Source organism: Falco peregrinus, chromosome 7 (assembly GCF_023634155.1).
Source record: "Falco peregrinus isolate bFalPer1 chromosome 7, bFalPer1.pri, whole genome shotgun sequence".
Taxonomy (NCBI): domain Eukaryota; kingdom Metazoa; phylum Chordata; class Aves; order Falconiformes; family Falconidae; genus Falco; species Falco peregrinus.
This window is the reverse complement of record NC_073727.1, coordinates 40088245-40115725: the sequence shown is the minus strand read 5'-3', so window position 1 is coordinate 40115725 and position 27481 is coordinate 40088245. Positions and strand designations below refer to the sequence as shown.

The 27481-nt window shown below is 42.1% G+C and overlaps 2 protein-coding genes across 16 annotated transcripts in view; one reads left to right on the top strand and one right to left on the bottom strand.

Moving 5' to 3' along the window:
* Positions 1-241: 241 nt before the first annotated feature.
* Positions 242-4453, bottom strand: ABRACL (ABRA C-terminal like). Of its 2 annotated transcripts, none has more exons than XM_055811122.1 (3): positions 4309-4453; positions 1898-1964; positions 242-807 (listed from the first exon to the last, which is right to left on the bottom strand). In XM_055811122.1, exons 2-3 carry the CDS (start codon positions 1956-1958, stop codon positions 623-625), a joined length of 246 nt encoding a protein of 81 aa, XP_055667097.1. In that variant the 5' UTR covers positions 1959-1964; positions 4309-4453; the 3' UTR covers positions 242-622. The 2 variants fall into 2 exon arrangements, with proteins under 2 accessions (XP_055667097.1, XP_055667098.1); XM_055811123.1 differs by lacking the exon at positions 4309-4453 and adding an exon at positions 4041-4184.
* A 16747-nt stretch (positions 4454-21200) lies between these two features.
* Positions 21201-27481, top strand: part of REPS1 (RALBP1 associated Eps domain containing 1) — a 70068-nt gene continuing 63787 nt past the window's right edge. For 9 of the 14 annotated variants that reach the window (XM_055809501.1, XM_055809499.1, XM_055809507.1 and 6 more), the window contains exon 1: positions 21203-21595. In XM_055809501.1, the coding sequence (XP_055665476.1) occupies positions 21443-21595 (153 nt within the window). In that variant the 5' untranslated portion in view covers positions 21203-21442. Of the gene's footprint in view, positions 21596-27481 lie in introns of all 14 variants that reach the window. The other 5 variants (XM_055809503.1, XM_055809506.1, XM_055809504.1 and 2 more) reach the window with 3 other exon arrangements.

Sequence of the window (27481 nt, the reverse complement as noted above, 5' to 3'; positions counted from 1 at the left end):
AAAAAGTGAAAACATGTTACACTGCTAGAGATGAATGAGCTATATCTATAATTCATGGCTTTTTGTGCACAACCTCATCACTCCAAAGGACAGTCATTCTTCAATTGAATCATGCTGCAAAATTGTTTCTATCTCACTGTTGTGCTTTTTGTAGTTACTTAACTATGTTCCTTACAGGACTTCAGTTTGTTTTCATTTCAGGTTGCAAATAAAAAGAGAAACAACAGCAATAAGAATTACATAAATTTAAGATGTGCTTTTATTTTATATTTTCATGGCACATTTTGATTTGTAAACATTAAATCACCAGTCCTCTTCTACATATGTTGAAAATAACAACCAGACATTCGAGAGCATTACCTGAGATTTAAAAAAACAAAACAAAAACAAACAAACAACAAAAACAAAAAAAAAGAAAGATCTGGCATTTTACTGTACTCACATACAGTACCATTTTAGGAAGAATTACAAAAGAGTATGTTTTTCAAAATAGGACAGTTTCCTTTGAACTACAAAGATATAGAAAATACATCAAAACACCTTAGAATGATCAGCCTTATTAAGAGGATGTTGCAAGTCAATGTCTTAAAGAATTTCATTAATGCATAGCCGAAACACTGCATCAGTCCTGCAGCAGCACGATATCAACGTTGTCATGAACACCTTGTAAAAGTAGCTCCCCTTGATAAGTGACAATCTTCCGTCGTTTTGCAGCCTTAAGAGTTCCCACTAAGGCTTCAAAGAGGTTAGCACACTTTTCATCAGCAAAGAGCACACCAAATTTCACGCTCACTTGTCCATCAGCATCTATATCAAAGATATAAGACGAAAATGTATGCAGATTTTCTTTCCATTAGGAGATTACTGGGGAACCAAAGTGATACACAGTCAGAACACTGAAAGTAAACCCCATGGTTTTTCCCAATTAATTGGGGAACATATGAATGCTGACGATAAACAGTAGACAGAACTCCTGCCTGGTATGACTTTCCCTTTTTTCCAGAGACTCGCATCAAGGACCACATATCTGCTATGTTTATTTTTACTGATGACTTTCTGACCAGCACAGGCTATCAAACCTCTTCAAAGCATAAGGAAGAAACTGGTTTTATATAATTAAAATGTTAAAATATGTCTTTCAAATAATTTTCCCCCACTTATTAACATTTAAGGTTTGTGTTGAAAAAGCTGCAATGTGAAATCATTTCTCACACAAAGCAAGAATTTAAAAAAATATGTTAAGTTTAGCTAGGTTATTCCTAAAAGGGCAGATGCAGACATACGAAATGCAAGACATACGTATCCATTTAGGTTTTGAAAAACAAATGGAACTGAACGAAACTGCATCAGAACTGAAATACAAGAGCAGGCAGCACATCCACAAATTGCACTAATATTTGTAAATAAAGGAGTTTTAACCAGCAAAGGCTTGTTAAAGAGTTCTTTTAAGAGCAAAGACTATGTTCTAAGCAAGTTTAAGGAACAATTATAACTCCTGGATTAGTTTTAGGCTCACAGATCTATGCCTTCCAAATAATACCACAATGAACAGGACTGAAGTGTATAAATTCTGAAGTTCAGAAGTTGCCAAGGAGGGAGGTGCAACTTTCTTCTCTGAGTGAGCATTAGAAGTCCAAAGAACAGGGCAATCATGTAGCTGATTTTAGTGGAAGCAGGATTTCAGGCCTACGTCCTCTGTGTTGTAGAGGCTGAAACATTTACTTTCGTAACAGAACTACTTTAATCAAAGGACGGGACGCAGGAAGTACATACAGTCCAACATTAAGTATATGCGCAAGTTTTCAGGTTACCTGAGCCTGCTTAATTAAATTTACCAAGTTCACAGGCTGATATAAGATGACTACATCTGTATGGTCAGAGATATGACAATACTTACTTTTGGTTCCCAGCCGCCGAATTTCCTCAACTAAGAGGCTAATTTCATGTTCCACATTCATTGTGGTCTAAAAAGTAAAATACACGTTGAAAAAGTTATTAGGAGATGTGTAAACTGTTTGCACCATCCTGGCCTGTTCTCAGTTCATCAGAAATGTCACAGCATTTTGTAAATCCCAGTAGTCTGGAGACACGGCTATAGGATAACCTGAGACTTCAGTCTTGAATGGATAAAGAGCCTCCACATTTGAGGGGAAGTGAGCAGAAACTAACACCTTGGTACATATACTCTACACACAAATACAAGGAGCTGATCACAAAATATGAAAACTGTGGGAAGCTTGGGAGAGGGGCTTGTTTGTTCTAAAGAATGAGCTTAGGCTGCCACAGAATCTGAGCATTCTGGTATCATCGCAGGTTTTCAGGGGCTTCACAACTTTCTGTCAATGTCCTCAAAAAAGTGGAACATCTTCCTTTAAATTCCTCTCTGGGATATGGGATATGTGGTAGATTTGGGTTTTTTTAAACCATGCCACAGCTTTCCACTTACTCTGGCAAGATACCGCAGACATCCAGCTGGTTACAGCACAGCTATGTACACGGTGCCTGAAAGGACAGCAGCTACTGCACACCTGCTGCTGAGAGTGGAACTGAACCAGAAACAAACAAAGTATCCTAAAGTGGCCAACATTTATTTCTATTCATAGCGATCCCAAGGAACTACTACACTGCCAAACACATCACGTTCGTCTCTTTGCTGTGACACACAGCAATTTTCACCAATGTGCACCAATGCCTTGCAACAGTTTAGCCTTATGCTACTTAGTACATGGCAACACTACAGTCACACCAAACACTATTTGGCTACAAAGCATCCAAAGTGAGTAACTACAGGCACCTGAAAGCTGTTTTGGGATCTGTGCTGTGCAAAGCAGCATCAGCACAAAGAAACCTTTAGGTGTGCAACTCCTTAAGCAAAAACTGTCATCAAGGTAAGCACAAGAAACCGGGCCCCGCAGACAGAAAGCAAAGCCTCAAATGCAGCTTCCACAGCTGCTAACAATGCAGTCTGGAACAAAACCTCTAGAGAGACCTTCTGGAGCTGAGCGCTGTCTGAAGGGGGCTCAGCGAGCACCGAGATCCTCTCCATTGTTCGGGATTTCTGTGCAGATCTGGTAAGTAAGCCGAGTTAAAAAGCTGACATCTGGATGAATCAGAAACTTTTCGAGAAAAGCTTCCCCCCCCCCTTGAGTTAAAACAGGCAAGAGTGACATAGTTCCACACCCTGACTTATCCAAGAGGCCAAAAAAACTGTCACAGAGTCTGCTTTTCAGACCCCAAGTTCACTTGCAAAAAATCTTTTTACCATGCAAAACCGCGTAAGCTTTAGTATCAGCACAGGTTCCGGGCATAAGCCTCATCCCGACCACTCGTCCCTAAGGCACGGTGACAACGCACGGTCCGGCGGGTACGACCAGAGCAGCAGCGCCCAGCACCGCAGCGGGGCGCGGAACTGCGATCGCCTCAGGATTCTACAAACTTTTAGATTTGGTTTAACTGATCACTAAATACATCGTTACGGGTCACCGAGGAAAACATGACCCATCTACCAAATAGCTTACACTACCATCATCAATTTGTCAAAACTGCCAACTTTAATATTGGTCATTTGAGTGGCAATGATTAGCATCTCCTTAAAGATGTTGGTTTAACTTTAAATGCTTTGTAACTTTTAACTCTTTAAATTCAGGTTCATTTAAAATTATTCTCCCTCATACACTGTCAATTCAAACAGCAACACTTAGAATTAAGAAAAATAAATTCCACATTATTATGCGACATGTTGGAGATCAGAGAACCGTGGCTGCCTAAAGAGGAAGGAAGAAGGGGTTCGCGGTATTTTAAGAACACTTAAATATTTATTTATATCGTCGTATACTCGACACATCAGCTATTAGAAGTACACGCCAGCTATTAAACTCTCGTATTTCTGATGGCGATACATTGCTGCAGGCCAGCACGATTTTTCAGGACACAGTACAAACCCGAAAGTTCTCTGTTTGCTGGAAACCCACCTCACCGCTACCCAGTACAAACCATTTTGGCAACCACCCGTCCCCCCCCGCCGCAGACACCGCCCGTACCTGAGAAGATGGCGCCCCGGCGGGGCCGCGCCTGCAGGCGGAGCGCGCTCCCCTGCCCACGGAGGCACCCCCCCGCCTCCCCGGGCGCTGCCGGGGCTCGGCCGCGCCCGCCGCTCCCAGCGCCGCTCCCACCGCCGCCTGCGCAGGGCGACCGGGAAACGGGCCCCGCCCGGGCGAGGGGCAGCCGCCGCCCGCCCGGCCAGCGCCTCTGCTCCCGCCGCGGGGGAACGGCGGCTCCCGCCGCCCGCGCCCGCCGCCCCGCACTCACCCGCTGCCGGCGCCGCCAGGGGCCGCCGCCGGCGGGAGCCGCGTCAGGCAGCGCGCGGGCAGGCGGCGGAAGGCGGGGGCAGGGCGAAGGGGCGGGCGGCGGTTACCCGCCCGCCGCCGGGGCCTCGCCCCGCTCGGTCGCCGCGGGGTCCGGGCCCCCTCCCGGCGCTGAGCTCCCCGCCGCCCCCGGCCATTTTGCGCTCTGCCGTTGGTGGCTGCAGCCGGAGCGGCCCTGCCCCGCCGGCATCCCGCGGCAGCGGCCGGCGGACACCCCGCATCTGGCGCCAGGCCCGGCTCTGGGGCCGAGCCGTGCTGCCCGCGGCGAGGGCCCCACTCCTCCGCCTCGGCGGCTCCCAACTTGGCGCCATGTACGGATTCCACGGGCACACCTCGTTCTTTTCGTGGCAGAGGCGTTCCCCAGTTTGTTCGGGAAAATGCCTTCCACGGGCGGCCCTTCAGTAGCTCGCGCTGTTCCAGCAGGCCACCTCAACACGACACTGTCGCCTCGGTCACTTTCCCTCACCGTGCCGTGCCTCATGCTCTCTGCCTCCGCTGGCTTTCCCGGGTGACAACACACCTTCTCATATGCCCCCCACATATGTTTTCTCCTAGAAAAACCGTTGTATTTCCACAAAAAGTGAATGAGCTAGGTTAACATTTACTTTCAGTAAAGTCACGTTGCAGCTAATATTTCATTCAGTGCCACATCCTTGCACTGCGGAGAGAATGCAGTTTAATTTGTTCCATCTTGAATTTTGTATTCGTTACTGCACTTCTCTCTCTTGCTTCCTCTTCACCTCACAGAAATGTTTACATCTTCTCTAAAGGACACCGGCATTAAAACTGAGAGCTGCGTTACCTCCTCCACAAAGCAACCAGGCAGCCTCCAACCTGCTAGTCAGAGGCAAGGCTCACACCAAATGGCTCTGGAAAATTCTCACTGGCACAGCCGAAGGCATTGCCATTCCCAGCTGTCTCTCCCACCTCCTTACGAGGCCTGACTTGCCCTAAAGCAGAGTTGGTATGAGAAGCTATTTCCAGCCCTTGCAATCCACATTTTCATGCATTAGCCTCTGAAGGTGAGGCTGGGAGACTTTCTCAGACTGTGAGCTGTGCCAGTTAGGTCTGGTCCCTTACTACATTCTCCCATCCCTGGTGCAAGGATGAATAAATAGATAATGGCACCTCAAACCACTACAGCAAGCTCTGCTAGGGCTCATTTGGCAGAACCTGCAGCTAGATAAATTGATTTGCACAGTGGAAATTATGCCAAGATCATATTTTTATCACTCCAGGGATGTATAACTGGAGTCCAAGCCCTTTGCTTTTCCAAGGCATTTTTTTTATGTTGATGCTTTTATTAGACGATTAACTTTTCCTTAGAATAATCACTATTTATCAGTAACAGAATCTTATTAGTAAAAAAGAAAACATGCTGCTTTCTCCTCAAGGAGCTATATATTCAGCAGGTGATAGCATATCAAAACATTTTCCTGAACAGATTAGCTGTATTTGACACCAGTAAGGGGTGCTCTTTTCAAAAATAAACCTTGACAGTTAGGAAAACAAGTTAGATTGAAAGAGCCAGCACTATTTTTCAGTAAATTCCTAAGTCAATAATGAAATTAATGAAATTTAAATCTGTCTGAATTGCATCAAAAGACAGTGGAGAATTCTCAGGAAAATGTAGTATCTGAAGAGCATTCATGCTTAGTGCATATGATGGCGTATGTGCTTACATTAAGGCATACTGCTTTTCCTAGGATCTTCATCTTGTTGGCCAACACAATGCTAAATACTATCGTAAAAAGGATAGATTTTAAAGGAGAATCTGAGATAAACTTTTTAAAAGAGAATCTAATTAGTATGTTAGCAAATATGGCAAATATTCCAGTTATTTAGCAGTGTAGAATAAAAGTGCTTATCTTCTGGTTTTATTGTTATTAACGTGCTTTCAGTTGTATCATGCACATAATCTAGATTTCTTAATCATCAGAACACCATTACATTTGCACAAATACTGTAGACCTTTGCATAATGTGACTATTATTATGGATAATTTATGTTTGATGAAGTAATAGCTTAGGACTTTTTAGACCAAAGATATTATTATGATGAAATATGTTAGAAATTATTTTCTGTTTTGAATCATAGCCCCTAATTTATAAGCAGTAGATCAATTATCCATCTGAGAAAGGTGAACAAAAATCTTTAATTCCTTACTTTCTTTTAACATTTTTTTTGAGGAAGTACAATTTTTTAAAATAAATGATGTCTTTTGAAAATGAAGTGTGATGTACCCAAGTATTGGTCCCCAGGAAAACATCAGGAGATTATTGAAACTATTTCTTCTATGGCCCTTCCCATCATGTAATGTAAAATAATTCTAGGTAAATAAGTCATCAAACCCATCTTTTACTGTGACAAGGGAACAGTGATGCTGCCAAAGGGTGAAAATGAGCTGGGGAGCATCAGGACTAAGTGACTGATTATGTCCTTACAGAGGCAGCAGCAGCAGGCAGGGAAAGTGAGAACTATGGAGATGGTGATTTTCGGTCATTCTGGTTCCACAAAATGATACTTTTTTTTTTTTTTAAAAAAAAAAAGAAGCGCAAAATTGTCCTTTACAAGTTCATAGGATAGACATGGACACACATATTTCATATCACTGGCTAGAGTCATCATCAGATTCATAACTCATTAATCATTTTAGCTGCATTTACTAAGAGTGCTCCCCAAAAGTCATGAGATTCTGCCTTAAAACACACTATTCTAATTTGACCTTCCTTGGCATCTCACTGTACTGTTACTGTCCCCCTAGATGCACAGTTTTACATGAAGGCAGCCAAACAGAGGAATAATGTAGTGTAAGATTTTAAAAACAGTTTGAGAACACCACAGTAGACATACTGGATCTGCTCAAACAATTATCCCAGCATTTTGCCTCCAGCAGTGACCAAGAGCAGGCATTTGGAAAACAGTACAACCAATGAAAACTATCAGTTGATGCCCTGGTTTCTCTCCTCATTCCTGGCACTTGTATGGCAGCAAGTAATTACTCCATTTTCTCCTTTCTCCATTACATCCATGCCTGTAGCTCCCCTATCACTTAGCTTATTTTCAGGCTGAAAAGGCCTAGTTTTATTTAATCTCATGTAAAATGAATGCCTTTCCATGTTGCTGATCCTTCCTGTTGTTCTTTATAATTTCTCCCGTAATCCCATGTTCTCTTCTGGGATGAATTAGTAGAACCATCAGAATTACTCAGCACGTGGGTACAGTATACACAAAGACATAATGATGTTTTTTGTTTTGTTCTCACTCAATTCCAACTTTTTAGTAGCCTTTTTGAATACTGCTGAGCACTATCTACAGTGCTTTCAGAAACTGTTTCCAAAGTGCTAGTAATTAATTGTTCTGTTACAGGTAATTAGGATTATTTTTCCCAAATATTTTTCAGTATCATTGGCTGGTTTACTATGTGATTTGAAATAAGGTGACACAATCTTTGTCACCTCTTTTCCCATGTCATCAACAACAGCTTTGAACAACACAGGTCCAAACAGAGATGGTACTAAGAACCCACTAGTAACCTCTTTCCCTCGTGTAAGTTGACCATCAGCTCTACCTCTTTGTCTCATCCTACCTTTCAGCTGTTTATGGATTCTGAATGGAACCTGTCTCCCTACCCCATGATAAATTAGTTTTGTAAAAGTATTTAATGTTTACAGTAAACATGCTGTAAAAATATCTGTAATAACCGGTTTCTCCAGAGACAGGTGTGTAGCAGCACAGGCCAAGCCTGAAAAATGCTGGAGAAAGTTACAAGGTCATTTGCCAGGTAATGGCCATTTTTTCCGTTTTCCAGCATATATTAACTAAATACTCTCACTTTGCTAGTGTATCTTGGTAACTTGTGCTGCTCTTGTTTTGTCAGTGCTGTTCTGAATTTTTGTTGCATTACGTGTGCTTGTGAATAGGGAGACATATGCACTTCATGTGCATACACACAGTTTTCTGTTGAATCTACCTCAGCTAAAAACCATTAGAACTGCCACTGTGATTTGCAGATTTCACTGCTGGAAGAGGTCATCTTAATCTGCCTTCTTACATAGTCCAGGTCTTTGTTCTTTCAACACATTCTTGACTTGTTGATTTAGTAGAGACATGAGTTCCTGCCATACGTGCCTGTGTCCCATCCCTTTGCTTTAACACCAGAAGCTTACACCTGCACAAAGTGCCAAAGACTGTCCTCACTGTCTCCAAAGCTGGACAGAAACTACAGTGCTGTGGTTCAACCAGATATGTGTGTATGTGTCTTGTTTTAGCCCAACCCCACCACAAATCTGTGCCGTCACTTTTCACCATGGGTGTGCCGTATTATGCAACCCATTGTAAGGTTATGTCTCAACAAAAAGTTGTAAAGCCACTTCAGCCCAGGCTAAAACAGGTCTTTAAAAAATATGTCTTCACATATTTAAAGATTTCAGGTAGTAGAGGATCTACTGCATTCCTTGTTCCTGTGGACTTTGTAACACCACAGAAAAAATAAGATATCTTTCCCTAGAACAAGATGGGGTCCTTGGCTGCAATGAGAAATTAAAAACTGCAGCAAGTCAATGCCATTATAGAAATCTGAAAAAGGGGAGTAAGCAATATTCAGAGCATGGATGTTACAGATAGTCAGAACAAATGCATTGTTTGAGACAAACCAACCAACCAGGAAAATAGCACTCTATCCTCTTGCGAACTCCATATCCAAAGCATCTCCATCATTTTTGGTCCAATCGTTAGTCTTACTTGGCTGCTCGCTCTGTTTTAAGTCAGCAGTTGTTTCAAGGGAGAAAATCATTTTACCAAAATGAAAAGCATAGTGAAGTTTTGGAAAACTTTCCAAGAATTTTCCTGTAAAGACATGTTTTAAAATATTAATTGTATGGGCTCTTAGCTTTACTTTTCCCATAATGACAAAAAAAGCCCAAACCAAAACCAAAACAGAACAACAAAACCCCCACGTTCTCTTTTTTTCTCTCTCAGTGAGTTGAAAAATCAATTTGGTAAAACATAAGTGTTTCTTTTAATGTAAAAGCAAACATGATGGGCCAGCCTTACAACAAGAGAGACTGCAAACACAGTGACTGCTGACAGTCTTGGCACATGAATGAGCAATTCCATTGAGGTAAATGGAATGATTGACTTATGCTGTTACTCACCTGTGTCTATCCAGGAGAGACGACTCATTTCAGCAATGGCCTCAGGGCATCATACCCTTCTTGTCATCATCCACTAGGTGCCTCAAACAATGTAATGCTGCTTCTTCCTAAATTAAGCACGCAAGTCTTTACTACAGTTGACTAGAGAAGAGGATGAGTACTTAAAATCTTGATGTAAATCACCAAAATTACTTGCCTTCCACCTAAACCAAGAGTAAACCTCTGCAGTTTACAAAAAGAAGAAATATATAAATAGCTGATGGTATTTAATGTGTTTTACAGTGTTCTTTGCTATAACAGCTGAATATTTAAGAGAGAGGAACATGAAGACTAATTACTGTCTCAGATTCCGGGTATAAAAAAATCTCTTGTACCAAGGAAACAGCAGTACATCTCCTGATCTCCAGACATCATGGTAACGGCTGAATCATCTAGTCCCTCTGTCCTCTTGTTTAGTATGCATCATGAAAAAAAATCACCTCCCCTTCTCTCTTTCCCTCTACACATATACATACACATATTGACATTTTGGGGACTTTTTCAGAAAACCAAAAATACTGGCTTTGCATAAAGATGTCAAATAATGGTAGCAGAGATGACAGTTACATTAATATAGAATTACTATTCACATCCACATCAAATACAGCTCTAGGTGTAGTATCTTTATTTATTAGTTTCATATAAATTTCCTTCCTAAAGCTCAGGCATTTATAATGACTCATGACAGAAGTACATAAAATTTTTTCCTGAAGGAGATCTTATTGAAATGGAACTGTGGATTAACATTTGTCAGAATGTATTTACTTAACATACAAAATCTTGTCATGGCAAAAATCATTACATTACTTTTTTTTTTTTTTTTTTTTTAAGTGAAATGTCAAGACCTCCTGCTGGCCATGCAAGTATGGTTCACAGAAGTTTATAGTTGGCTAAAAAAACATAAGAAAACTTTCTTTATCACTGTATTAACGACGGCTAATAATAATTTAATGCAATAATCCTCTTTAGAAGCATTTTTAGGGATAAACCTGTAATTTTCAGTCTACTTTCCAGATCCCTAGCTCAAAAACTGGTCTTAAGGAGCACACTGGATCATTTGAATCTGGTAATCTTTGCAATTACACTGAATTGATACTATATTTTGAAGTCAAGTTCATGAGCACTTTGTTGGTCCCTGCGTATGGGGAAGTGTATTTTTAGGATCAAATTTATATATAAACTGCCTTCTAAGAATTCTTTTCTGGTTTCAGGATGCAACGCCAGCTCTGAAATCCAAATGAGGTTCAAATTCATAACTGAACAAACTTTATTAATTTCACTGGCACTGCAGCTACAAGTCTTTTGATCCTAAATCATTTGATTTCATGTTGTTTGAAGCTGCAACACAGAACAACAGACTCCAACACAGCTTCCCATAAAGCGCTGCTAATGGTCTCACCTATTGACCCAATAGCCTAGGAGGAATTTCTGTCACAGTTTAGAAGGTCAAACTGTATGCTGATTTCAAAAAGTAGACAAATATCTACCAGGGAAGAACTACGAGAACAACAGATTAATTTAGGCTTTTAAACACACCACATGGTTTGATTACAAATGATGTGCCAGTTTTCTCCTTCATCTGACACCCAGGTTTTATGAATTTTTATGCATTTTTCATCTGCAAAGTTAATTGTAAGTGTGAATCCCAAACTTCTTGGGATAAGTCTTACCTTTTTTTTATTTTTCCTCAAGGAAATTTTGGTCAAGCATTTCTGATGTGCTGGAGAAGCTGAGATTTAAAGACATAGTTAAGAAAATTAAGTATAACCATATTCTTGTTTGGTTAATTGTTATTCTGTGTAATTGTGTTACATGTATATAAATAATATTTGCTTCTCAAGCATTGTGACATCATATTTTGAAGCAAATATTTTTTGCTCTTTGTCACACGAATAGCACAAATGAACCTCATGTCTCTCATGTTTACTGAAGGAAGCACAAAAGCTGTCTTCCACATAGACAAGTGCTTTCTTTGTAAACTCCTACAGAAACTTCCCAATGCACTTCCTCTGAGTCCAAGTCTTCCTTATGTAAGTTTAGACCAGCTTCAACTTCCTTCTGCTATCAGGAAACAGCATTTTACTCCATTTTAAAAGTTCATCTCCATTTTGAATTGAATGGAAGCTTATAAAATAGTATTAGATGACATGAAAGCATGCTTCTGATGGTCTAAGAATCTGGCAGAAACAATGTGCTGGGTGTGGGGCTGATGATTTCTGAATTTATATATGTATTTCTGCTCTAAAAATCATAACTGTAATTACAGTGCTAACAGGAAACAGAAATGGGAGTAGTATTACAATTTTTTTTAGATAATCAGCTGCCTCATAGACTAAGCAAACTCAGTGTAGGATGAGGAACTTCCCAGCCACATAAACAAGGTATGCCTGTCTGTCAGAGGGAAAAGGCACATGTGGGCACAGGTACAGTACTTGGGATAAGGTACAGAGGAAATATAGCCGTCTTCCTCAGGAGTAGATTCAGGAGAGGTGGGGTCTTAAAATGGAAATCAAAAATGCAACAGGAATTTATTCTCAGTTATTTTAGAGAGTCATGTAGCTGGAGCCAGAAGAGGGCAGTTGACAGAAGTCCACTGGGTGCAGAGAAACTTGACAGTCTAAAACAGAGGCAGCTGATCAGTAGGTCAATCAGTGGATCAGTTCTGTCTAGTGCTAGGGATGCATGCAAAGCCAAACACTCCAGACAGCCAACTTTCTCTCTTTCCTCCTATTGAATTATTTTGCTTGCCAATGGAAGCAAAGGAGAAAAGAGATCTGATGCAAAAATGTAGTGAGAGTCTAACCTCTTGTTTTTTCTTAAAAGGGTGGGTTGTGACCTTTCGTGCTTTAATCCTTCAGAAAACTTGCCTCGACCTCAGCTGGCATATTCCCAGTGCTGCTGTCAGAAGAAAGACTGACCATGATACACACTGTTTAAAGTGGCTGGTGTTGCACTAGGATGTACATCAGTCGTGGAAAACTGTTTATCTGCAGATGCTAGCACAGTAGGACTGCTGTGAACTGTGTAGCAAACAATTAACAATCTCCCTGAAAAGTCAGCAGACATTTAAGAAATCATTGGGTAAAGTGCAGTGGCTAAGATTTTGGGTAGGAGTTGAAAGATCCCTAATTTTCAGTCAGGCTTTTATAATTGTATTACCTGTGCATACACCTTACATCAGTATTCATCTCACCAGACTTTAGCTACCTGAAAGTAAGGTGTGTATTTTAAGTTAATTATTTGACTAACTCTCTGCATGTATACATAGTTATCCCTCTTAGTAAAGAAAAGAGATAAATACTTCACCTTCCAAAAGGCATTCCATTATTTTAGAGAGTCACGTAGCTGGAGCCGTAAGAAGGCCGTTGACAGAAGTCCTCTAGGTGCAGGGAAACTTGACAAACAGTCTAAAACAGAGGCAGCTGATCAGTAGGTCAAGCTTCAATAAGAAGGTCAGAGATGGCAACTTTTAGATAGCTGAAGACACATGGAATAATTAGTATTTTTTGATCACAGCTGTAGGCTGAGACATGTACAAACTAAAGTACCAAGACTGTATTGTTGACCCCATTTTATCAATTAAACAAAGATTCTCTAAGCAAGCACACAAATTATCCTCAGTATTAACAGCTCCTCAAAATAGCAAATAGTCATCAATAAATACTTTGTATGTCAATTAATTGGTTGCTAAAGATCCAAATATTTCCATCACAGAGGCAAACAGAAGGTGGAAAGACTATTATCTCATACTGGAAGAAATGCAGGCATTTTTCCATTCACTTACTTTCTAAGGAGTACACATCCTTTACCTGTATTTCTTTACTGGGAAATAGAATTCATGTGTGTTCCCAAGCTAAAAACTGACTGCACAGGCTATTTTTCTCACAAGTCAGATGTGAGGAAACAGAGCCGTTTCACTTCCTTCAAAGTCTCTGTATAAAGAGGAGAGGAAAATGGGAGCAGACCTATTGTTCTTACAGTTTCCTGCCTCCTTTTTCATTATGCCTCATTCAAAAAAAATAAGGGTCTGCCACTTTGAGTGCATCATGTCTGTTTAGTGTATTTGCATATCTAATAATATATAAGTGGCTCTTGTAGTACACAGACAATATCAGGAAAACCTTTATTGATAAAAACGTTGTATGTCAAAGGTAGCTCCTGCATCTGGTTTTCTTTCATATATCAGCTTTTCATTCAAGGTGTTCTCTCTCTTCCAAGATAATAAAATCAAACTATACGAATAAATAACCTGCCCAAAAAAATCTCAAGAAACTATTTTTGGGTTTCTTTTTCTCGACTGTTATTCCTAAGTCTTCAGTCATCTAAGTGACTGAAGTGTGATGATCAAATATAAACAAGAGAAAGGGTTGAATTATGGAGTACGTTTGGCCCGCTCTTGGCTACTCTCACCCCAGGCTTTTTGCCAGGGTTGGAACAATTCTCATTGGAATGAACCAGGAAGTGGTACAAGAAGTTCCTGCTCTCACTCAGCAATCAGCTGCAACTGGAGATCTGGGGAAGCAAGCATGAGCCCACTGTATGCCCCCAGCAAGCCCTGCTTTGCTGTCCGGTGCTATTGCTTCTGCCTGTACAAGATCCTCCGCAAAGGACTTGCGGGGATCACGCCCAGAGCTTGTCCTCTCTGTCTCTCAGCCATTTATAAGACACCTATACACCTATGAAAACAAGCATTACCCAGATATTTCCCAAAGCTGGCCATAAACAAACCTACCAGTACATGTCTCTCTGGGACAAGAGAGGAAGAGGAGGATGAGATACTTTCTAGCACCCATTCAAGCTAGGTGATAAAGGCTGCCACCTTAGCCAGGTGACAACAGTGCTTGGATTTCTCCTGCAAAGAATCAGCAGTGCCATTTATCACAACCATTGTTTGATCTGTTGGGGAATACAGAAGAGATACCAATTCAGGACACAACTTTTCCATCAGAGGGACAACTATGCATTCTAATCCCTTGCTAATGAAATTATTTTCTCTGTAAGAGAGCCAAACTGCTCTTAGCCTGTAAGAAAAGGCACATGGGAAGACTAATGATGCAAAGAGCTACTTCACCTTCTATTTCACCCTCCAGTAAGAGTTACACACTTCATGCACTCAAGAGTATTCTCTCTTCTCTGTCACAAACACAAGTCCTGGCAAAGGACTTTAGTAGAAAGCACACATGAGGGCACGCACAAGTAAACAGTTTACATGAAAAAATGCATGGACAACAAAAGTTGCAAATGTGCTTCTGTATTTATGCACATATCTTCATTCCACCCTGCCCGTTTCTAGTATGTTCATTTTATGATTCATTTAAAGAACTGTTAAGATCTGAACCTTTTTCTAGAAGGAACAGGGAGAAATAAAGTACTTGGCAATGATTCCAGTTAAATTCAGAGAGCCGTAGCACTATATAGGCTTAGCCCCAACAGAACATGATGTTTCAAAAATAATGTAATTTCTTTAGAACATTTGAATGTGTGTTAATTAAGTATATTTTCACTCTGCTCAAATAATAGATTTAGTTCAAATAACATTTATTGATTTTACATTACAGGACTGTCATTAGCATTTGCTGAGTCAAGTTTAGCAGGAAGTTATGATGTTAAGAGCTTTGCTTCAGGAATTATTTATACACTAACAGGAAAACTACATCTTTCTTCTCTGACATCTTGATTCTCTTACTGCAAACAGAAGTTTCAGTTCTGTGTATGTTGTATATATCTTACTGCTGAACTCAAAAAATGGGGTTTCTGTGAATAGGAATGGTATTACAATGAAAATGCGACCATATTTCAAGATCAGCTTCTGCTCCCAAGTGCACCAATGTAAATGCAGAATTATACTTCTCAACATAATGGAATTATTCTAGCTTTTACAATATATGTAAGTTGGGGACATGAAGGTGAGGTCAATAACCCAAAGGTAAGTGAGCATTTGGCTGTGGGGGTCAGGACCAGCTGTGAGCTGGCTGCCAGAGGGGCAGTCAGAGCCAGGCCTGACCTCACCCCATGGGAACTGTCTTAATCTGAGGCTCTGCCGTAGGGTCTGGCCAGAGCTACAGCCCCACTGCATTGCAGCACTGCCTGTGCCTGGTCATGGGCCGCTGGTCCAGACCTCCCAGCCCTGCCCAGTGCCCTGCCTGGATTTGGGATGGGGCTTTTGTTGGCAAAGATGGCTACTGCCTGTCTTGTCATCATGCTCTGCTCTCAGCTTCCCCTGCTAATCCCTGACAATAAATGTGGGTAAAGAGATGTAACTGGTAATCTTCAAAACAAGCCAAGATGTTTGGAAGAAAAAAAAAAAAAGATAAGATAGGGGATAGAAAAAATTAACATAAAAATTAGACATGAAGAAGTGAGAGTCTGTAGAACATATTAAATCAAAGCCATATGTAGAGAGACGTTTAATTATTAAGACTCCTACAGCCACCACAGATGGAGCATATAGCATTCTTAATATCCCTCCTATACCGGACTCAAACATCAGAGAAATGTCATAACAGTGTTGTTTTCAACAAAAGAAGCAGATTTGAAAGCACACTGGGGTGTTTTTGATCTAAAGAACTTTAAGAAAAAGACATAAACTAGATTATTGCTATCTTAAACAAATATAAGACACAGAGGGAGTTTTACATTTTATTTATCTTAACATATCAAGAGCAGCTCATATCACTATGGACAAAAAGAAAGGGATTAAAATCCTTGGGAAACTGGTCTTAATGGAAAACAGCTAAAAGAACAGGCTGTCAAGTTATGACCAAAAGGCTGAATCACACTGTGAAATAACAAACTGGTGAATCCAGAACAGAGAAGGTACCAAAGCACAAGGAAAAGGCAAGTTGGAGTACAAATCCCGAGACTATCAATATTGTGGAGGATTGTATTGCTAGTGTGAGGAAGAAATACATAGAAAGAAAGGTTCAAAGGGGAAATTATAATCCTTGAGTAACTGATAATAACTGAAAATTGTTAAGGAAAAAAGAAACATGACATGGAAAAGGAAAGATACATTTACATATACAGGTAAAAGCAGAGAACAGGAAAAGGAAGGAGGGATGAGTATGTGTGCAATACAGGAAAGAGAAATGTGAAACTTTGCTTTCAGCACTTCTTCCCACCTCGTAACCAAATTCTGACAAATTCAGTAACGTGCCAGAAGTTCCCTGAAGTAGCCATTAACAACCCTCCCAGGTGGAAATCACTATTCAGTGAAATAATGATCCATTAGGAAGGGATAACATCCTCTTCCATCAGCAAGCTACAGTGCACTTCCACATTCAGGGAGTAAGAGGAAAGAGTAAAAAGTACTAGAAGAATGAGAACTGCCCAAGAATCCAGGGAGACGGGAGCTAAGTAAATAAAGGTAGTGAAGGAGGTATAAGACTGTTTTCAGACTACCTGGGGATTCAATAATGTAAACTTTTGGGCTTCAAAACAAAGAGAGGTATTGAGAGACTACAAAGGTAACCCAAATCAAATCATTAAGAAAAAGTAATTTGAATATAATCTCCTCATACTTCAAGGCAGCTGTTATCAATATATAAACAATTTTATTATGAATTACATATATTAGTGCCAAAAACTACAAAGAAAAGTTAAACTATCTTTCCCCTCCTGAATCTACAAAATTACAGAGATTATATTTATAAAAGAGGAAGTAGAGACTGTCATGAATAATCTGTAAATAAATACAGCAGCCAGACCAGATGGATTTATAGTTAAATGTCTTTAAAAGGAGTTTTAATTTCTATAGGAAGAGGTTTATTTGATAGTATCATGCAAGCAGGAGACATCCTCTCCTTTTGGAAGAAAAAGTATAGTTTTAAAATCTAAAAAGAGGTGTGATTTGACCAGCTGCTCAGGCTTTTGGGATGCTAAGATAAATATGAAAAGTCACTCTCCCTTCAATCCATTCTCTAAAGAAATTCTGCTCTGGAACCTACCAGACACATATAGTTGTGCTGGGGTGAGAGTAGGTGCCCCCCACCTTTTGAGATGCAGAGATGAAATCTCATACAGAAATCTGCTAAAATCATGGAGGAGTAAAGGTTTCTCCTTTCCAGTACCCTCCACTTTGACTGTTTTAATTGAAAAAGTTTTCCTTTAGAGGCTTTCATTTGACTGCTTACTCCTTTCAGTTGATGTATTTGGGTAAAAGAGAGAAGGGGGCAAATTTTAAAATATGTGCAACTTTTACAAGGACCATGATAGTTTATGCAAATTAAAAGCTCTAAAGGAGAGACTAGGGAAAACCAAGTAGTCACAATTGTGAATGATACAGAAAAGGTATTACTCATTCTCCACTGAGGGAATCTGCACAGAGAAATATTATTAAATACTCCACAGGTAGTAGATGTCTCCAGCCAGGACCCATACATATTTCAGTGGTGACACAACACACTAGGGAGGCTGCTGAGAAAGAAGTTATTATTTTCCCTTACAGGATGTGTCTGCACAGGGGTGCAGGAAGGACCAGAATGACCACATTGTCATGAGTAACAACATTGTTTTAGATTCACCATTTGCTTGCTGAGCGCTGCTTGCAAAGGTGCTCTTCCTACAGAAGGAAAAAAGATACCTTCTTTGTTGTTACTGTCTGCTACGTGGCTCTTTGTGGAAAGGACTTTTCCATCCACCATGGAAGATCTCATTGCCTTAAATGTGGGGCACCCTTTTGACAGAGAAACAAACCCAGAAGGACTGGTAGAAGAGAGAGTAGGTTCTTTGAAATGTGGGTGCCATTTTGTAGAAGGCAAAATCAGCAGCAGGTGAAACCCGAACATGTGACAAAACTGATGTTCTTCCAAATGGCAAGAATGTAAACACCAATGTTGGAAAGAGGTTGTAACACACAGAGCATACATACAAAAATTTCCTAAATTATGGGTACAAAGATCTGTAAAGTGGCTATATTTGCATTAAGATGTAGCTTCTGTACAAAGGAAATAAGGATACTGTTAGAAAAGCAGATCAGGGACTTCTTTTATTTGTGTTAACACCATTCTCAAAACATTCTTCTATCTGGGAATAAAGTACCCTACCTCCAAAGCTATCTTCTTTTTTGAAAAGATCAGGCAGTAACAATAAAACAGCTCTAAAGTTTCAGAGAGCAGGTTGTTTTAAACATCTCCCATTTGTTCCTAGGCTTAATCTACTTGCCTTTCTACTAAAGACTCAGGATAGACCAAGTTCCTGTAACTCCTGATGAGCTGCAAGTAAAGTATATTGACAGAGATTGTAAAACCTGCTCCACAGCATTATGTATGCCGAAGAATTTAGAAAGGCAATGACAAATAACCGCAGGGCCATTTTTCTAAACTTGGGGAACGAGGTGCAAGATGGAAAGTGGACCCAAATACATACTTTATAAGGTTGAAAGCTATTTGAAGGTGTTTGAATAATAAAAAAAGTAAAATCTGAGCATAAAACTTACTTTCATGCAAACAAGGTAGTACATGAGACCCACCAACTGTAAAAAGAACTGGGAGATTCAGAGGCCCATCAAAAGCAGGCAGACCCTAGACATGGCACTCCCACGACACTTGATGTAGACCCTGCATATGTGTATGAGCCTTGTTTATTTGTAGAAATTAGTCTCAGCATGTGTAACAACCAGTTTTTAGAAATCAATAGTAATTTCACAGCTGATAGAAGATACTGGAACCTGAGCAGTGTTTTAACAGGAATTTCCCTTAAATGAATAAAACATTTTTATTTTTCCCCAGCAGTAATGGACATACATACTTCTGGTCACATATCAAGTTGTAAAAGTATTCATTTTCTAAAAAAAATATGTTTTATTGATGTATAATTTGGCTCAGATTCTATAGTTGTTATGGGCAGCAAAATAACCTTGCACTTCCTTCCACCTGGGTCATTAGACTTGGTCTTCTTATGACAATTATGATTTTCTCTGACTTTGATCTTTTTAAAGGATGACTGCTTTGAAATCAATATATGTCATCTAGTAGTTGCTTCATGAAAAAGAAAATACAGTAAAATTAGACACCATCTGGAGAGTAGCTTAACTCAGCTATTCAGAGCTTTAAATGCTAAGAGGATATATTAAAAAGATGGAATATATAAGGTACAATACCTAAAAAGCCAAGAAAAGTTCCCCTTCTTGTTCTGTTTAAATCGAAATTCAAGAGAGATAAATCAAGTTTTTTATGTACCAAAGGCTGAATCTACTACATCAAAAGTGTTTCACTAATGACACATGTTGGTGGGTATTTTGCCCTAAAACTTCTTTGTGTATCTTATATTAGCCCTGGGAAATGCAGTGTTACTGATCTTTCCAAACCAAAAGAAGTAAAAATAGAAATACGGTTTCATTGTTTGGGTCAGTTGCACTGAAAAATGCAAATACACGTAAGTTAATACACCTTTGAAGCATGCAGCAATACTGTTTCCTCAGTTCATCCCATAGCAAACAGCATATTCTCCAGCCAAATAAACCAAATCCTCATTGAGAACGCACTGAAAAAGATTTTTTTTTTAAATTTCAGTAAGATGCTAAGTCTGGCCTGATGGGAACAGGTAATGTTCTGGACAGCACATCCCTCCTCCGCCTGGAAGTTTGCCGGGTGGGGGGTGGGCGGGGGGGGCAGGGATCCCACAGCCAAACACACGAACTGTACGGGGCTTTCCGAGGCAGAGGTGCTTCTCCCACAGGTATATCTTGGGAATTAGAAATTAATTTTCTACATGTCATCTTCTTACTCTTTCTGCTCAGTCTTTGAGCTAGCACAAAGCGAGAAAGGCAGCTTTATGGAATGGGAGCTGGAAATGAGACTGGGCAGCCTGGGTCCCAGCGGCGCCGCCGGAGCGGCCTCCGAGCGGTGGCACGGCGGTGGCACAGCAGTGGCACGGCGGTGGCACTGTGCGGGGTCTCGCCGCTGCACGTGGCACGGCGGCTCTGGTGACATGCACACGTGTTACACCTACTTCAGAACTGCCTGGCACTTGGGTAGGTGGGAGCAGCCCCGCGCTACGCAACCTCCTCCCCGTACTAATCGGCGTGTCTGGGACAAACTTACAGCCAAGTGGTCCCCGTTAATGCAAAAGAGTGGTCCCGCTGCAAAAATGGAAATAATAAAATAACAACTCAATTAAAATTTCGGATTTTAATTTTCAGATGTTCGGATTACTTTTAGACATAAAACACAAACGCCCCAGAGAGAGCCCAAGGGCTTCCCGAAGGAAGCTCCCAGCGCGGGGCCACCGCAGCCCAACGCGCCTCCCCGCACCGCCACGCCACGCCCAGAGGGGGCGCTGCTGCGCACGGCCTCCCCGCACATCCGGGCCCCGGGAAGGGGGCGGTGCGCCCGGGCCGCCGCCAGTCCGGCTCAGCCCCGCCCGGGGGCGCCGCCGCCGGTATCGGCACCGCGGCGCGGGGAGGGGAGGGGACGGGGCGGGGCGGCGCGGGGCGGCGGGGAGCGCTGCTGGCCCTCTTCCCCGCTGACCCCGCCCCCCGGGCCTGGTGCTTCCGCCGCCTCTCGCGCGGAGTGGGCCGGCTCCCCGCGGCGCGGCGGGCCCGGCGGCGCGCGGCGTTGCCCCGCCTCCCTTTCTGGGCCGCGCGCTGGCCGGGCGCGGGGCGCAGGCGCGGGGCAGGCGCGCAGGCGCGCCACCGTGTGGGCGGGAGGGCGGTTGGTGGGGGGAAGGTGTGAGCGGCCGCTCGCGCGCGGCGGTTGGCTAGGGCGCGCGGCGGCCGGCGGCGTCGCGTCCCGTCCCGCCCGGTCCCGTCCCCCGCGCCGCGGCGTTGCGGGCGGCGCGAGGCAGCCCCACGCGCTCTCCGCTGCTCCCCCGCCGGCCGGGCCGCCGCCCTTGCATGCGGGGCGGCGGCGGCGGCGGCAGCGCCGCGCGGAGCCGGCGTGTAAGATGGAGGGCCTGACGCTGAGCGAGGCGGAGCAGCGCTACTACTGCGACCTCTTCTCCTACTGCGACACCGAGAGCACCAAGAAGGTGGCGTCCAACGGGCGGGTCCTGGAGCTCTTCCGCGCCGCGCAGCTGCCTAACGACGTGGTCATGCAGGTAGCCGTGCGGGCCCCGGGGGGCGGCGGGCCCGGGCACCGCCCCGCCGTTACTGCCCGCGGGGAGACGGCCCCGGCCGGTGCTGCCGCGCCTCCCGCCGCCGTGCTCGGCCCGGCCCTCGGCCCCTTGCCCGCCCGGCAGCCCCCTGGCGGGGGTCGTCCCGCCGGCGGTGGCGGGCCAGGGCGGGGAGGCCGGAGCGCGACCCGCCGGGGACTGGGGAGCTATTGTCCGGCCCGGAGCCGGCAGCCGCAGCCCGGGCAGGGGGGAGGCTGAGCCGCGCCGGGGAGAGGGAGGGGCGGGGGGCGCAGCGCTGCCGCGCGGAGCTGCCTGTGGCGGGGCCCCGCTTGGTGCTCTGGGGCCTCTGGCTGCGGGGCGGGGAGCGGGGTGGCCGTGACCTCCGCTGGAGTGTCCGGCAGCTGGTGGGAAAGTGGCTTTTTGGTGTCGTGTCGGCAGAGGCCATCCAAAGCGTGAGACCCCCAAAGCGTTTTGGGGGTGCGGGGGAGATTCATCCCGCAGTCTGCTGCTGGAGAGCAACACGGAAGGAGATCTGCGTTCGGCTCGCTGGGCGCTGCCGATGCTGATCCGCTTACCTAAGCCAGGCAGTCTTTTTTGGACATCGGTTCCCAGCAGGTATTAACTTACCTGTAGTCATCAAAACATTTCTAACAGCGAAAAATGCAGCGTAAAGAATGACACGGGCCCGCACTTGCAATATGTACGTGCACAGTTTTAGCGCTTAATTCCTTGGCCAGGTTACGTTTTTAAGGTGTAGCAGTATTGCAGAGCTACCCACATAGAAAAGGGAAAGTCAGCTGCGATGTGCCTTGTGTAATTATTTGCGGGAAGTATTCTCAGTGACCCGCTCTTATGAACGGCTATTTGTAATCATTTGCTGCTGCTGCAGTTCCTCTGTCATTGTTCAGTGCTTTAAAGTTTATGTACCGTTTTGAGCTGCTGTGGGTAAAACTTATCTAAAAAGCCCTGCTGCCTTTTATGCAGTTTCATCCTCAGCCTAGTGAGATAAGCAGCCCTTCTAACAAAGCATTAAAGTCACTGTAGCCGGAGATATAATACACAAATTTCAGCGTTCTGCAGTTTAGTACCAGATTTCAGCAGAATGCTTATGTTTAACTAGGGTTACTGCTGATGTGTTTTAAATTCCTAAAAGCAACTCGGTTGGTTACAATGAGTTCAAGATGGAAAAAAAAAAAGTGGAAGAGGGCTGCATAAGAAATGCTTTTTACTGGTAAAACTAGTAGTCTCTTATTTGATGACTTGCTAGACTGGCCTTAATGGTAAGAGAGTCTCATGCTCGGTGTTAACGAGTGAAGTATCTCAAGGGCCACCCACTGCTGCTTTCTGTGTGTGGCCAAAATTTCAGGAAAATCACCCCAGGAAAGTGAATGTGTACATATTTGTTGTATTTAGAATCTATTTTCCGTAAGACTGGTCTTGATCAGTGTATAGATAAAGTAGGCTAGTGCTAGAGATTTTGGTTTATGCAAGGATTTAGTGCAAGAACTTTGGAAAGACTTGGAAGCACTTGGAATTTTGAATACAAGTGGCCATGGGTTATATCTTTATCTGTTGTGGAGGAGGTCAGATATTTTCTTGCAAAGTAGATTGCATCTGAAGAAGAGAAACTACTCTGGCGTCATTCCATGGGTTCTAAATAAATTAACTCAAGAAACAGACCTGGCTTATCATTGTAGTGATCTCAAGGCAAACCTTGCAGTTAAAATGGCAAGCAAGATATTAGATTGCCTGAGGAATGAGACTGTAAATAATAAAGTCAAAATGCCCTTAGCAGTTTGACCCATTATGAATATCTTGTGCAATTGCTGGTCACCTGTTAAATACCTTGCACTTGTGAGGGAAAGAATCTAGTTGTCTAGTTATTTTTATGTTCTTTAAATATGGCTATACCTCAGGTTAACACAGGCCACAGGCATGAATATATTGTATGGGGGTTCTTCAAAGGGAGGTTGGATTTCATGCTTGGGGAGCTGTGACTATGTAACTGAAACATCAAGATATTGTAGCTTAAGAAATAAGGAAACCCTGTGAAGGAGGTGGAATTTTCTTTTGACTGTACTGTGTTCTTACCTGTTCATTTGAAATACCTGATGCTTGCTGGGAAAAGAACTTGATTCAGTTACCTAATTCTTATATAATCCTGGAATGCAAGTGTAGTGCTTGTCACGTGAATGCTAATTACCTTCATAGGTGTGCAAAACATAGTACAAAATTACCGCTCTTCAAACCCACAGGGACCAAGTAGTCCTGAGGAGCTACCTTGAAGTTTTTACTCTCCAGTAGTACAGATCTTGTAGATACCTTTGAATAATTCAGAATTGATTCTGTTGGAAATGAAAATGTGTGCAGTTGCATTTTTGGACCCATAACTTGTTTTGTTTTCCACAATGTTGTTTAAAGGCTGGATGTACATGCAAACTTCCTTGTGAAGAGTTATGTTTGTGAGATATATCTTGCAGCAGGAGAAGTTAATATATGCAGTTAGTTTTTCCTAATCATTCTCATTTCTGCCTCTAAAGGACACTGTCAGCTGCCTGTTAAATGGGAATAGATGAACATATAAAAGACTGAAACAGTTATGGTTGCTGTATACAAATCATATGCTCAGAAAGCAGTAAAACACTGGGGGGGAAAAAAAGCTCTACGTCCACTGAGTACACATCTACAAAAGGACAGCCTTGTTACCAGAACAAATACACAACACCGAAGGTGTTACAGCCTGAACTGCGTGTGTGAGAACACCAGCCTTTATTAACCCATATTTCTGCCTTTTTGTGCACATCCTTGAAATTAGCATTAAGGTAGAAGATTTGCATAAAACAGTGAATAAAAGCAGGTGTGTTGGGATAAGAACTCCAGCTACTTCACAAGGGTTACATGAGTCTTTAACTTGCTCTCAGGGTGCGGTTTCACCCTGCAGCTGAACCAATCTAATGGTGAGTTGCCACTGATGAGGTGGCTCGTTTTTCTGCTAGCCATGTGCTCCTGCTGCTGCTTCTCCTTGCAGAGATGCTAGTGCCTGTCTGGTGCTGTTGTATGCTGGCATTAGGGGCTATGCATGCAGAAAATAAATCAGTTTTTTGTTGATTTCAACTATGTGTCAGCAAATGGTGGGGTTGAATGAATGTCATGGGTGGCACAAGGAAAGAGGCGGGAAAACTGTTTGCTGATAGAGGGGAAGAGCAGAACTTTCCTTTTTCTAGAGCGTTTGGCTATTTCAGTTGTGACTTGGCATGGATTTCATGGTAGCTTAAACCACTAGAAGCTGGAGCTGCCTTATGCTGGCATTGACATTCATTTGAACAGACAGTGAGAGCTGGTTCAGGGAGCTTGTTCAGCCAAAAGTTAGGGGGTTTTGTCAAGCTATTTTTCACTTGACTCAGCTGCCTGAGCTCATGGCCCAGTTGCATGTGCATCGGTGTTTGTATTAGCAACTAGTATGACAAGCCACAAGTGATGCTGAGGAGCTGCCATCCAGCCTCTATATGTATTTCAGAAGCTTATCTTTGATAAAGTTCTGGCCTGGTTCTGTAGCCTGAATGTTAGCTGGAATTCATTAGGTGCACTCCTGGAGCGTATCTTCTAGGTTAGCTTAATACAAAAGAAATACAGTTGCCTATTCTGGAGTGGCTGCACAGTGTGAACCAGAGCAGTGAGAATGCTCGGGAAATTGGCTTCAAAAGCATATTCCACATCTGACCTAAAATGCTGATGTAGGTATGCTATTAAAATCAGGTCTTGGTGTCTCTATACTGGTGGTGAAGTTGCTTGTAAAAGCTACAGTCTGCCAAAAAATGTGTTGTGAAGTTCATTATTTGTGCATGGAATTAATAGAAAAACTGTCCCATTTGTTCAATTTGTAGAATTCTTCTTAGGTGATTTAATCATAGTACATTTATGAACCTGCACTCTTTTCTTTGATTATGAATCATAGAAACTTCACAAGAAACAAAACAGTTGTGCATATGATACTTATCTGAAATTGAGTAAAGCCATCTTGCTTTAAAAGACAACATTACTATAAAGCAACAAATATGTGAGTATTTGCATGTACTTTTTCTAAAATGAATGGTCATCTTCAGTGTTGGCGTTGTACAGCAACATTACCTGACTTCTAATTTAGTGTTAGAATGTCTTTGAAATGACAAATGAATCATGAAATTATGCCCAGTTTCTTCAATTACAGTATGCTTGCATTAGCCCATTAAAAACCTAGTCTAAAGCCTATTTTTGGCTTGTTAGCCAGTTTCAAGCTTTTTTTTTTTTTTCATTTCTAAGGAATCTTTACAGACAAGTTCTGATTGTTCTTGTCGTTGATGGAAAAAAATCATTGTCTGGTTGTCTCCCTCAACTTTCTGTCAAGAGTTTGCTGCCTTCACATCAAAAGCTGTAAGAAAGTGCATACCTGTGATGCAGCTGTTTCACTGTAAAGTCCAGACTCTTAGCATAAAGCCTCATTCATCAGCTACGGTGTCTGCACTGTGCAAAAAAAGGTGCAGGCACATGCTGCCTTCTTTTGTTCTTGGGGTGATAGCTTTTGGCAAACGTGGGGAACAGAGTACATGGAATCATAACTTTCTCAGATGCCAGAGCTCATCTGCTGGTGTGCAGTGCAATTATTATCGGAATTATTATCCTTGGGCAGAACATAGCAGAACAAAATTGCAGGTTCTTGACTTAAAATGTTGGCCTCTGTTGGAGAATGGATGTAGAGAAAAAGGGATCTAAGAAAATAAAAACTTGTTCACAGTGATTTTATTGTTGCAATTAGCATTTTAGTGGATTTTCCTACGCAAAGGCTACCTGTTTGTCAAATCAGTAGAGTTTACTAAATGTCAACTGCAAATGGAAGCTGAGCCAGGGCATGTCTAGGTTTACCTGTGTGGTGGTGATATGCAAAAGACTCAACCTCATTCTGGTTAATTTGCTGAATTTATGATCTTTTCAGAACTGGTGGGGTAAGATGTTAGAATTTTTTGTGTGTGGCAAGTCCCATGCCTTCCTATCAGTGATTTGGAGTATATTTAAAAATATATAGCACTTTCAGATCTTTAAAAATAATGTATGCTGTGTGAAAAGACTTCCTCTGCTAATACTGTCCTTTACCTAATCTGCAAATGAGCCCAAATTTTAAAAAGAAGTCACTTAATTGAATCCAACCTATGCATTTTGGGTTTATATTTTTGGTTTTAAAGCTTACAGCTTTTCTATGTGACATTACAAAATAAAATTCTTCTGTAGCAGTATTTATGACAGATCATTATTAAGGCATTCTTCCAGTGTAAAACTGTATTACTGTAGTATTTTTCATACTCATTTGTAATATTCTGTTAGCCTGAGTGCCATAAACTTGAAACTGTAGCCATTTATGATTATAATCTTATGTAGTTTATATATAGTATTTATACATTTAAAGGGTGTTTGTACATACATTATGCTGTGTCTCAGTTGTGTAGGAGATAAAGAGTTATTAGAAATCAGTTATAAGTACAAAAAGTGCCTGGGTCCGCAGTTAAGAATACCCAATTTGTGAATTACGTATTTTTTTCCCATGAAATGTTACTGTAATAGAGTATTTTTCTTTTCTCGCAGCTGAGCAGTATGTTTTGTTTCTCTGTAATGATGAGATACATAAGCAGCCTACTTTCTGTTAGTGCCAGGAACGGCTCTTAGTCTGCTTTGTATCCTGTACTTCGAGTTTTCTGTAGAATTCTGGTAAAAATGTTTACTTTAATGATGTTACCTTCACAGAGACTATAGTGGGGTGCAGATTGTTCTCCCTTTGCAGTTAGTTAGTTTGAGATAGTTTCATATCTCAGCAGCATTTAGTCAGAGGACAATCATTGCTTT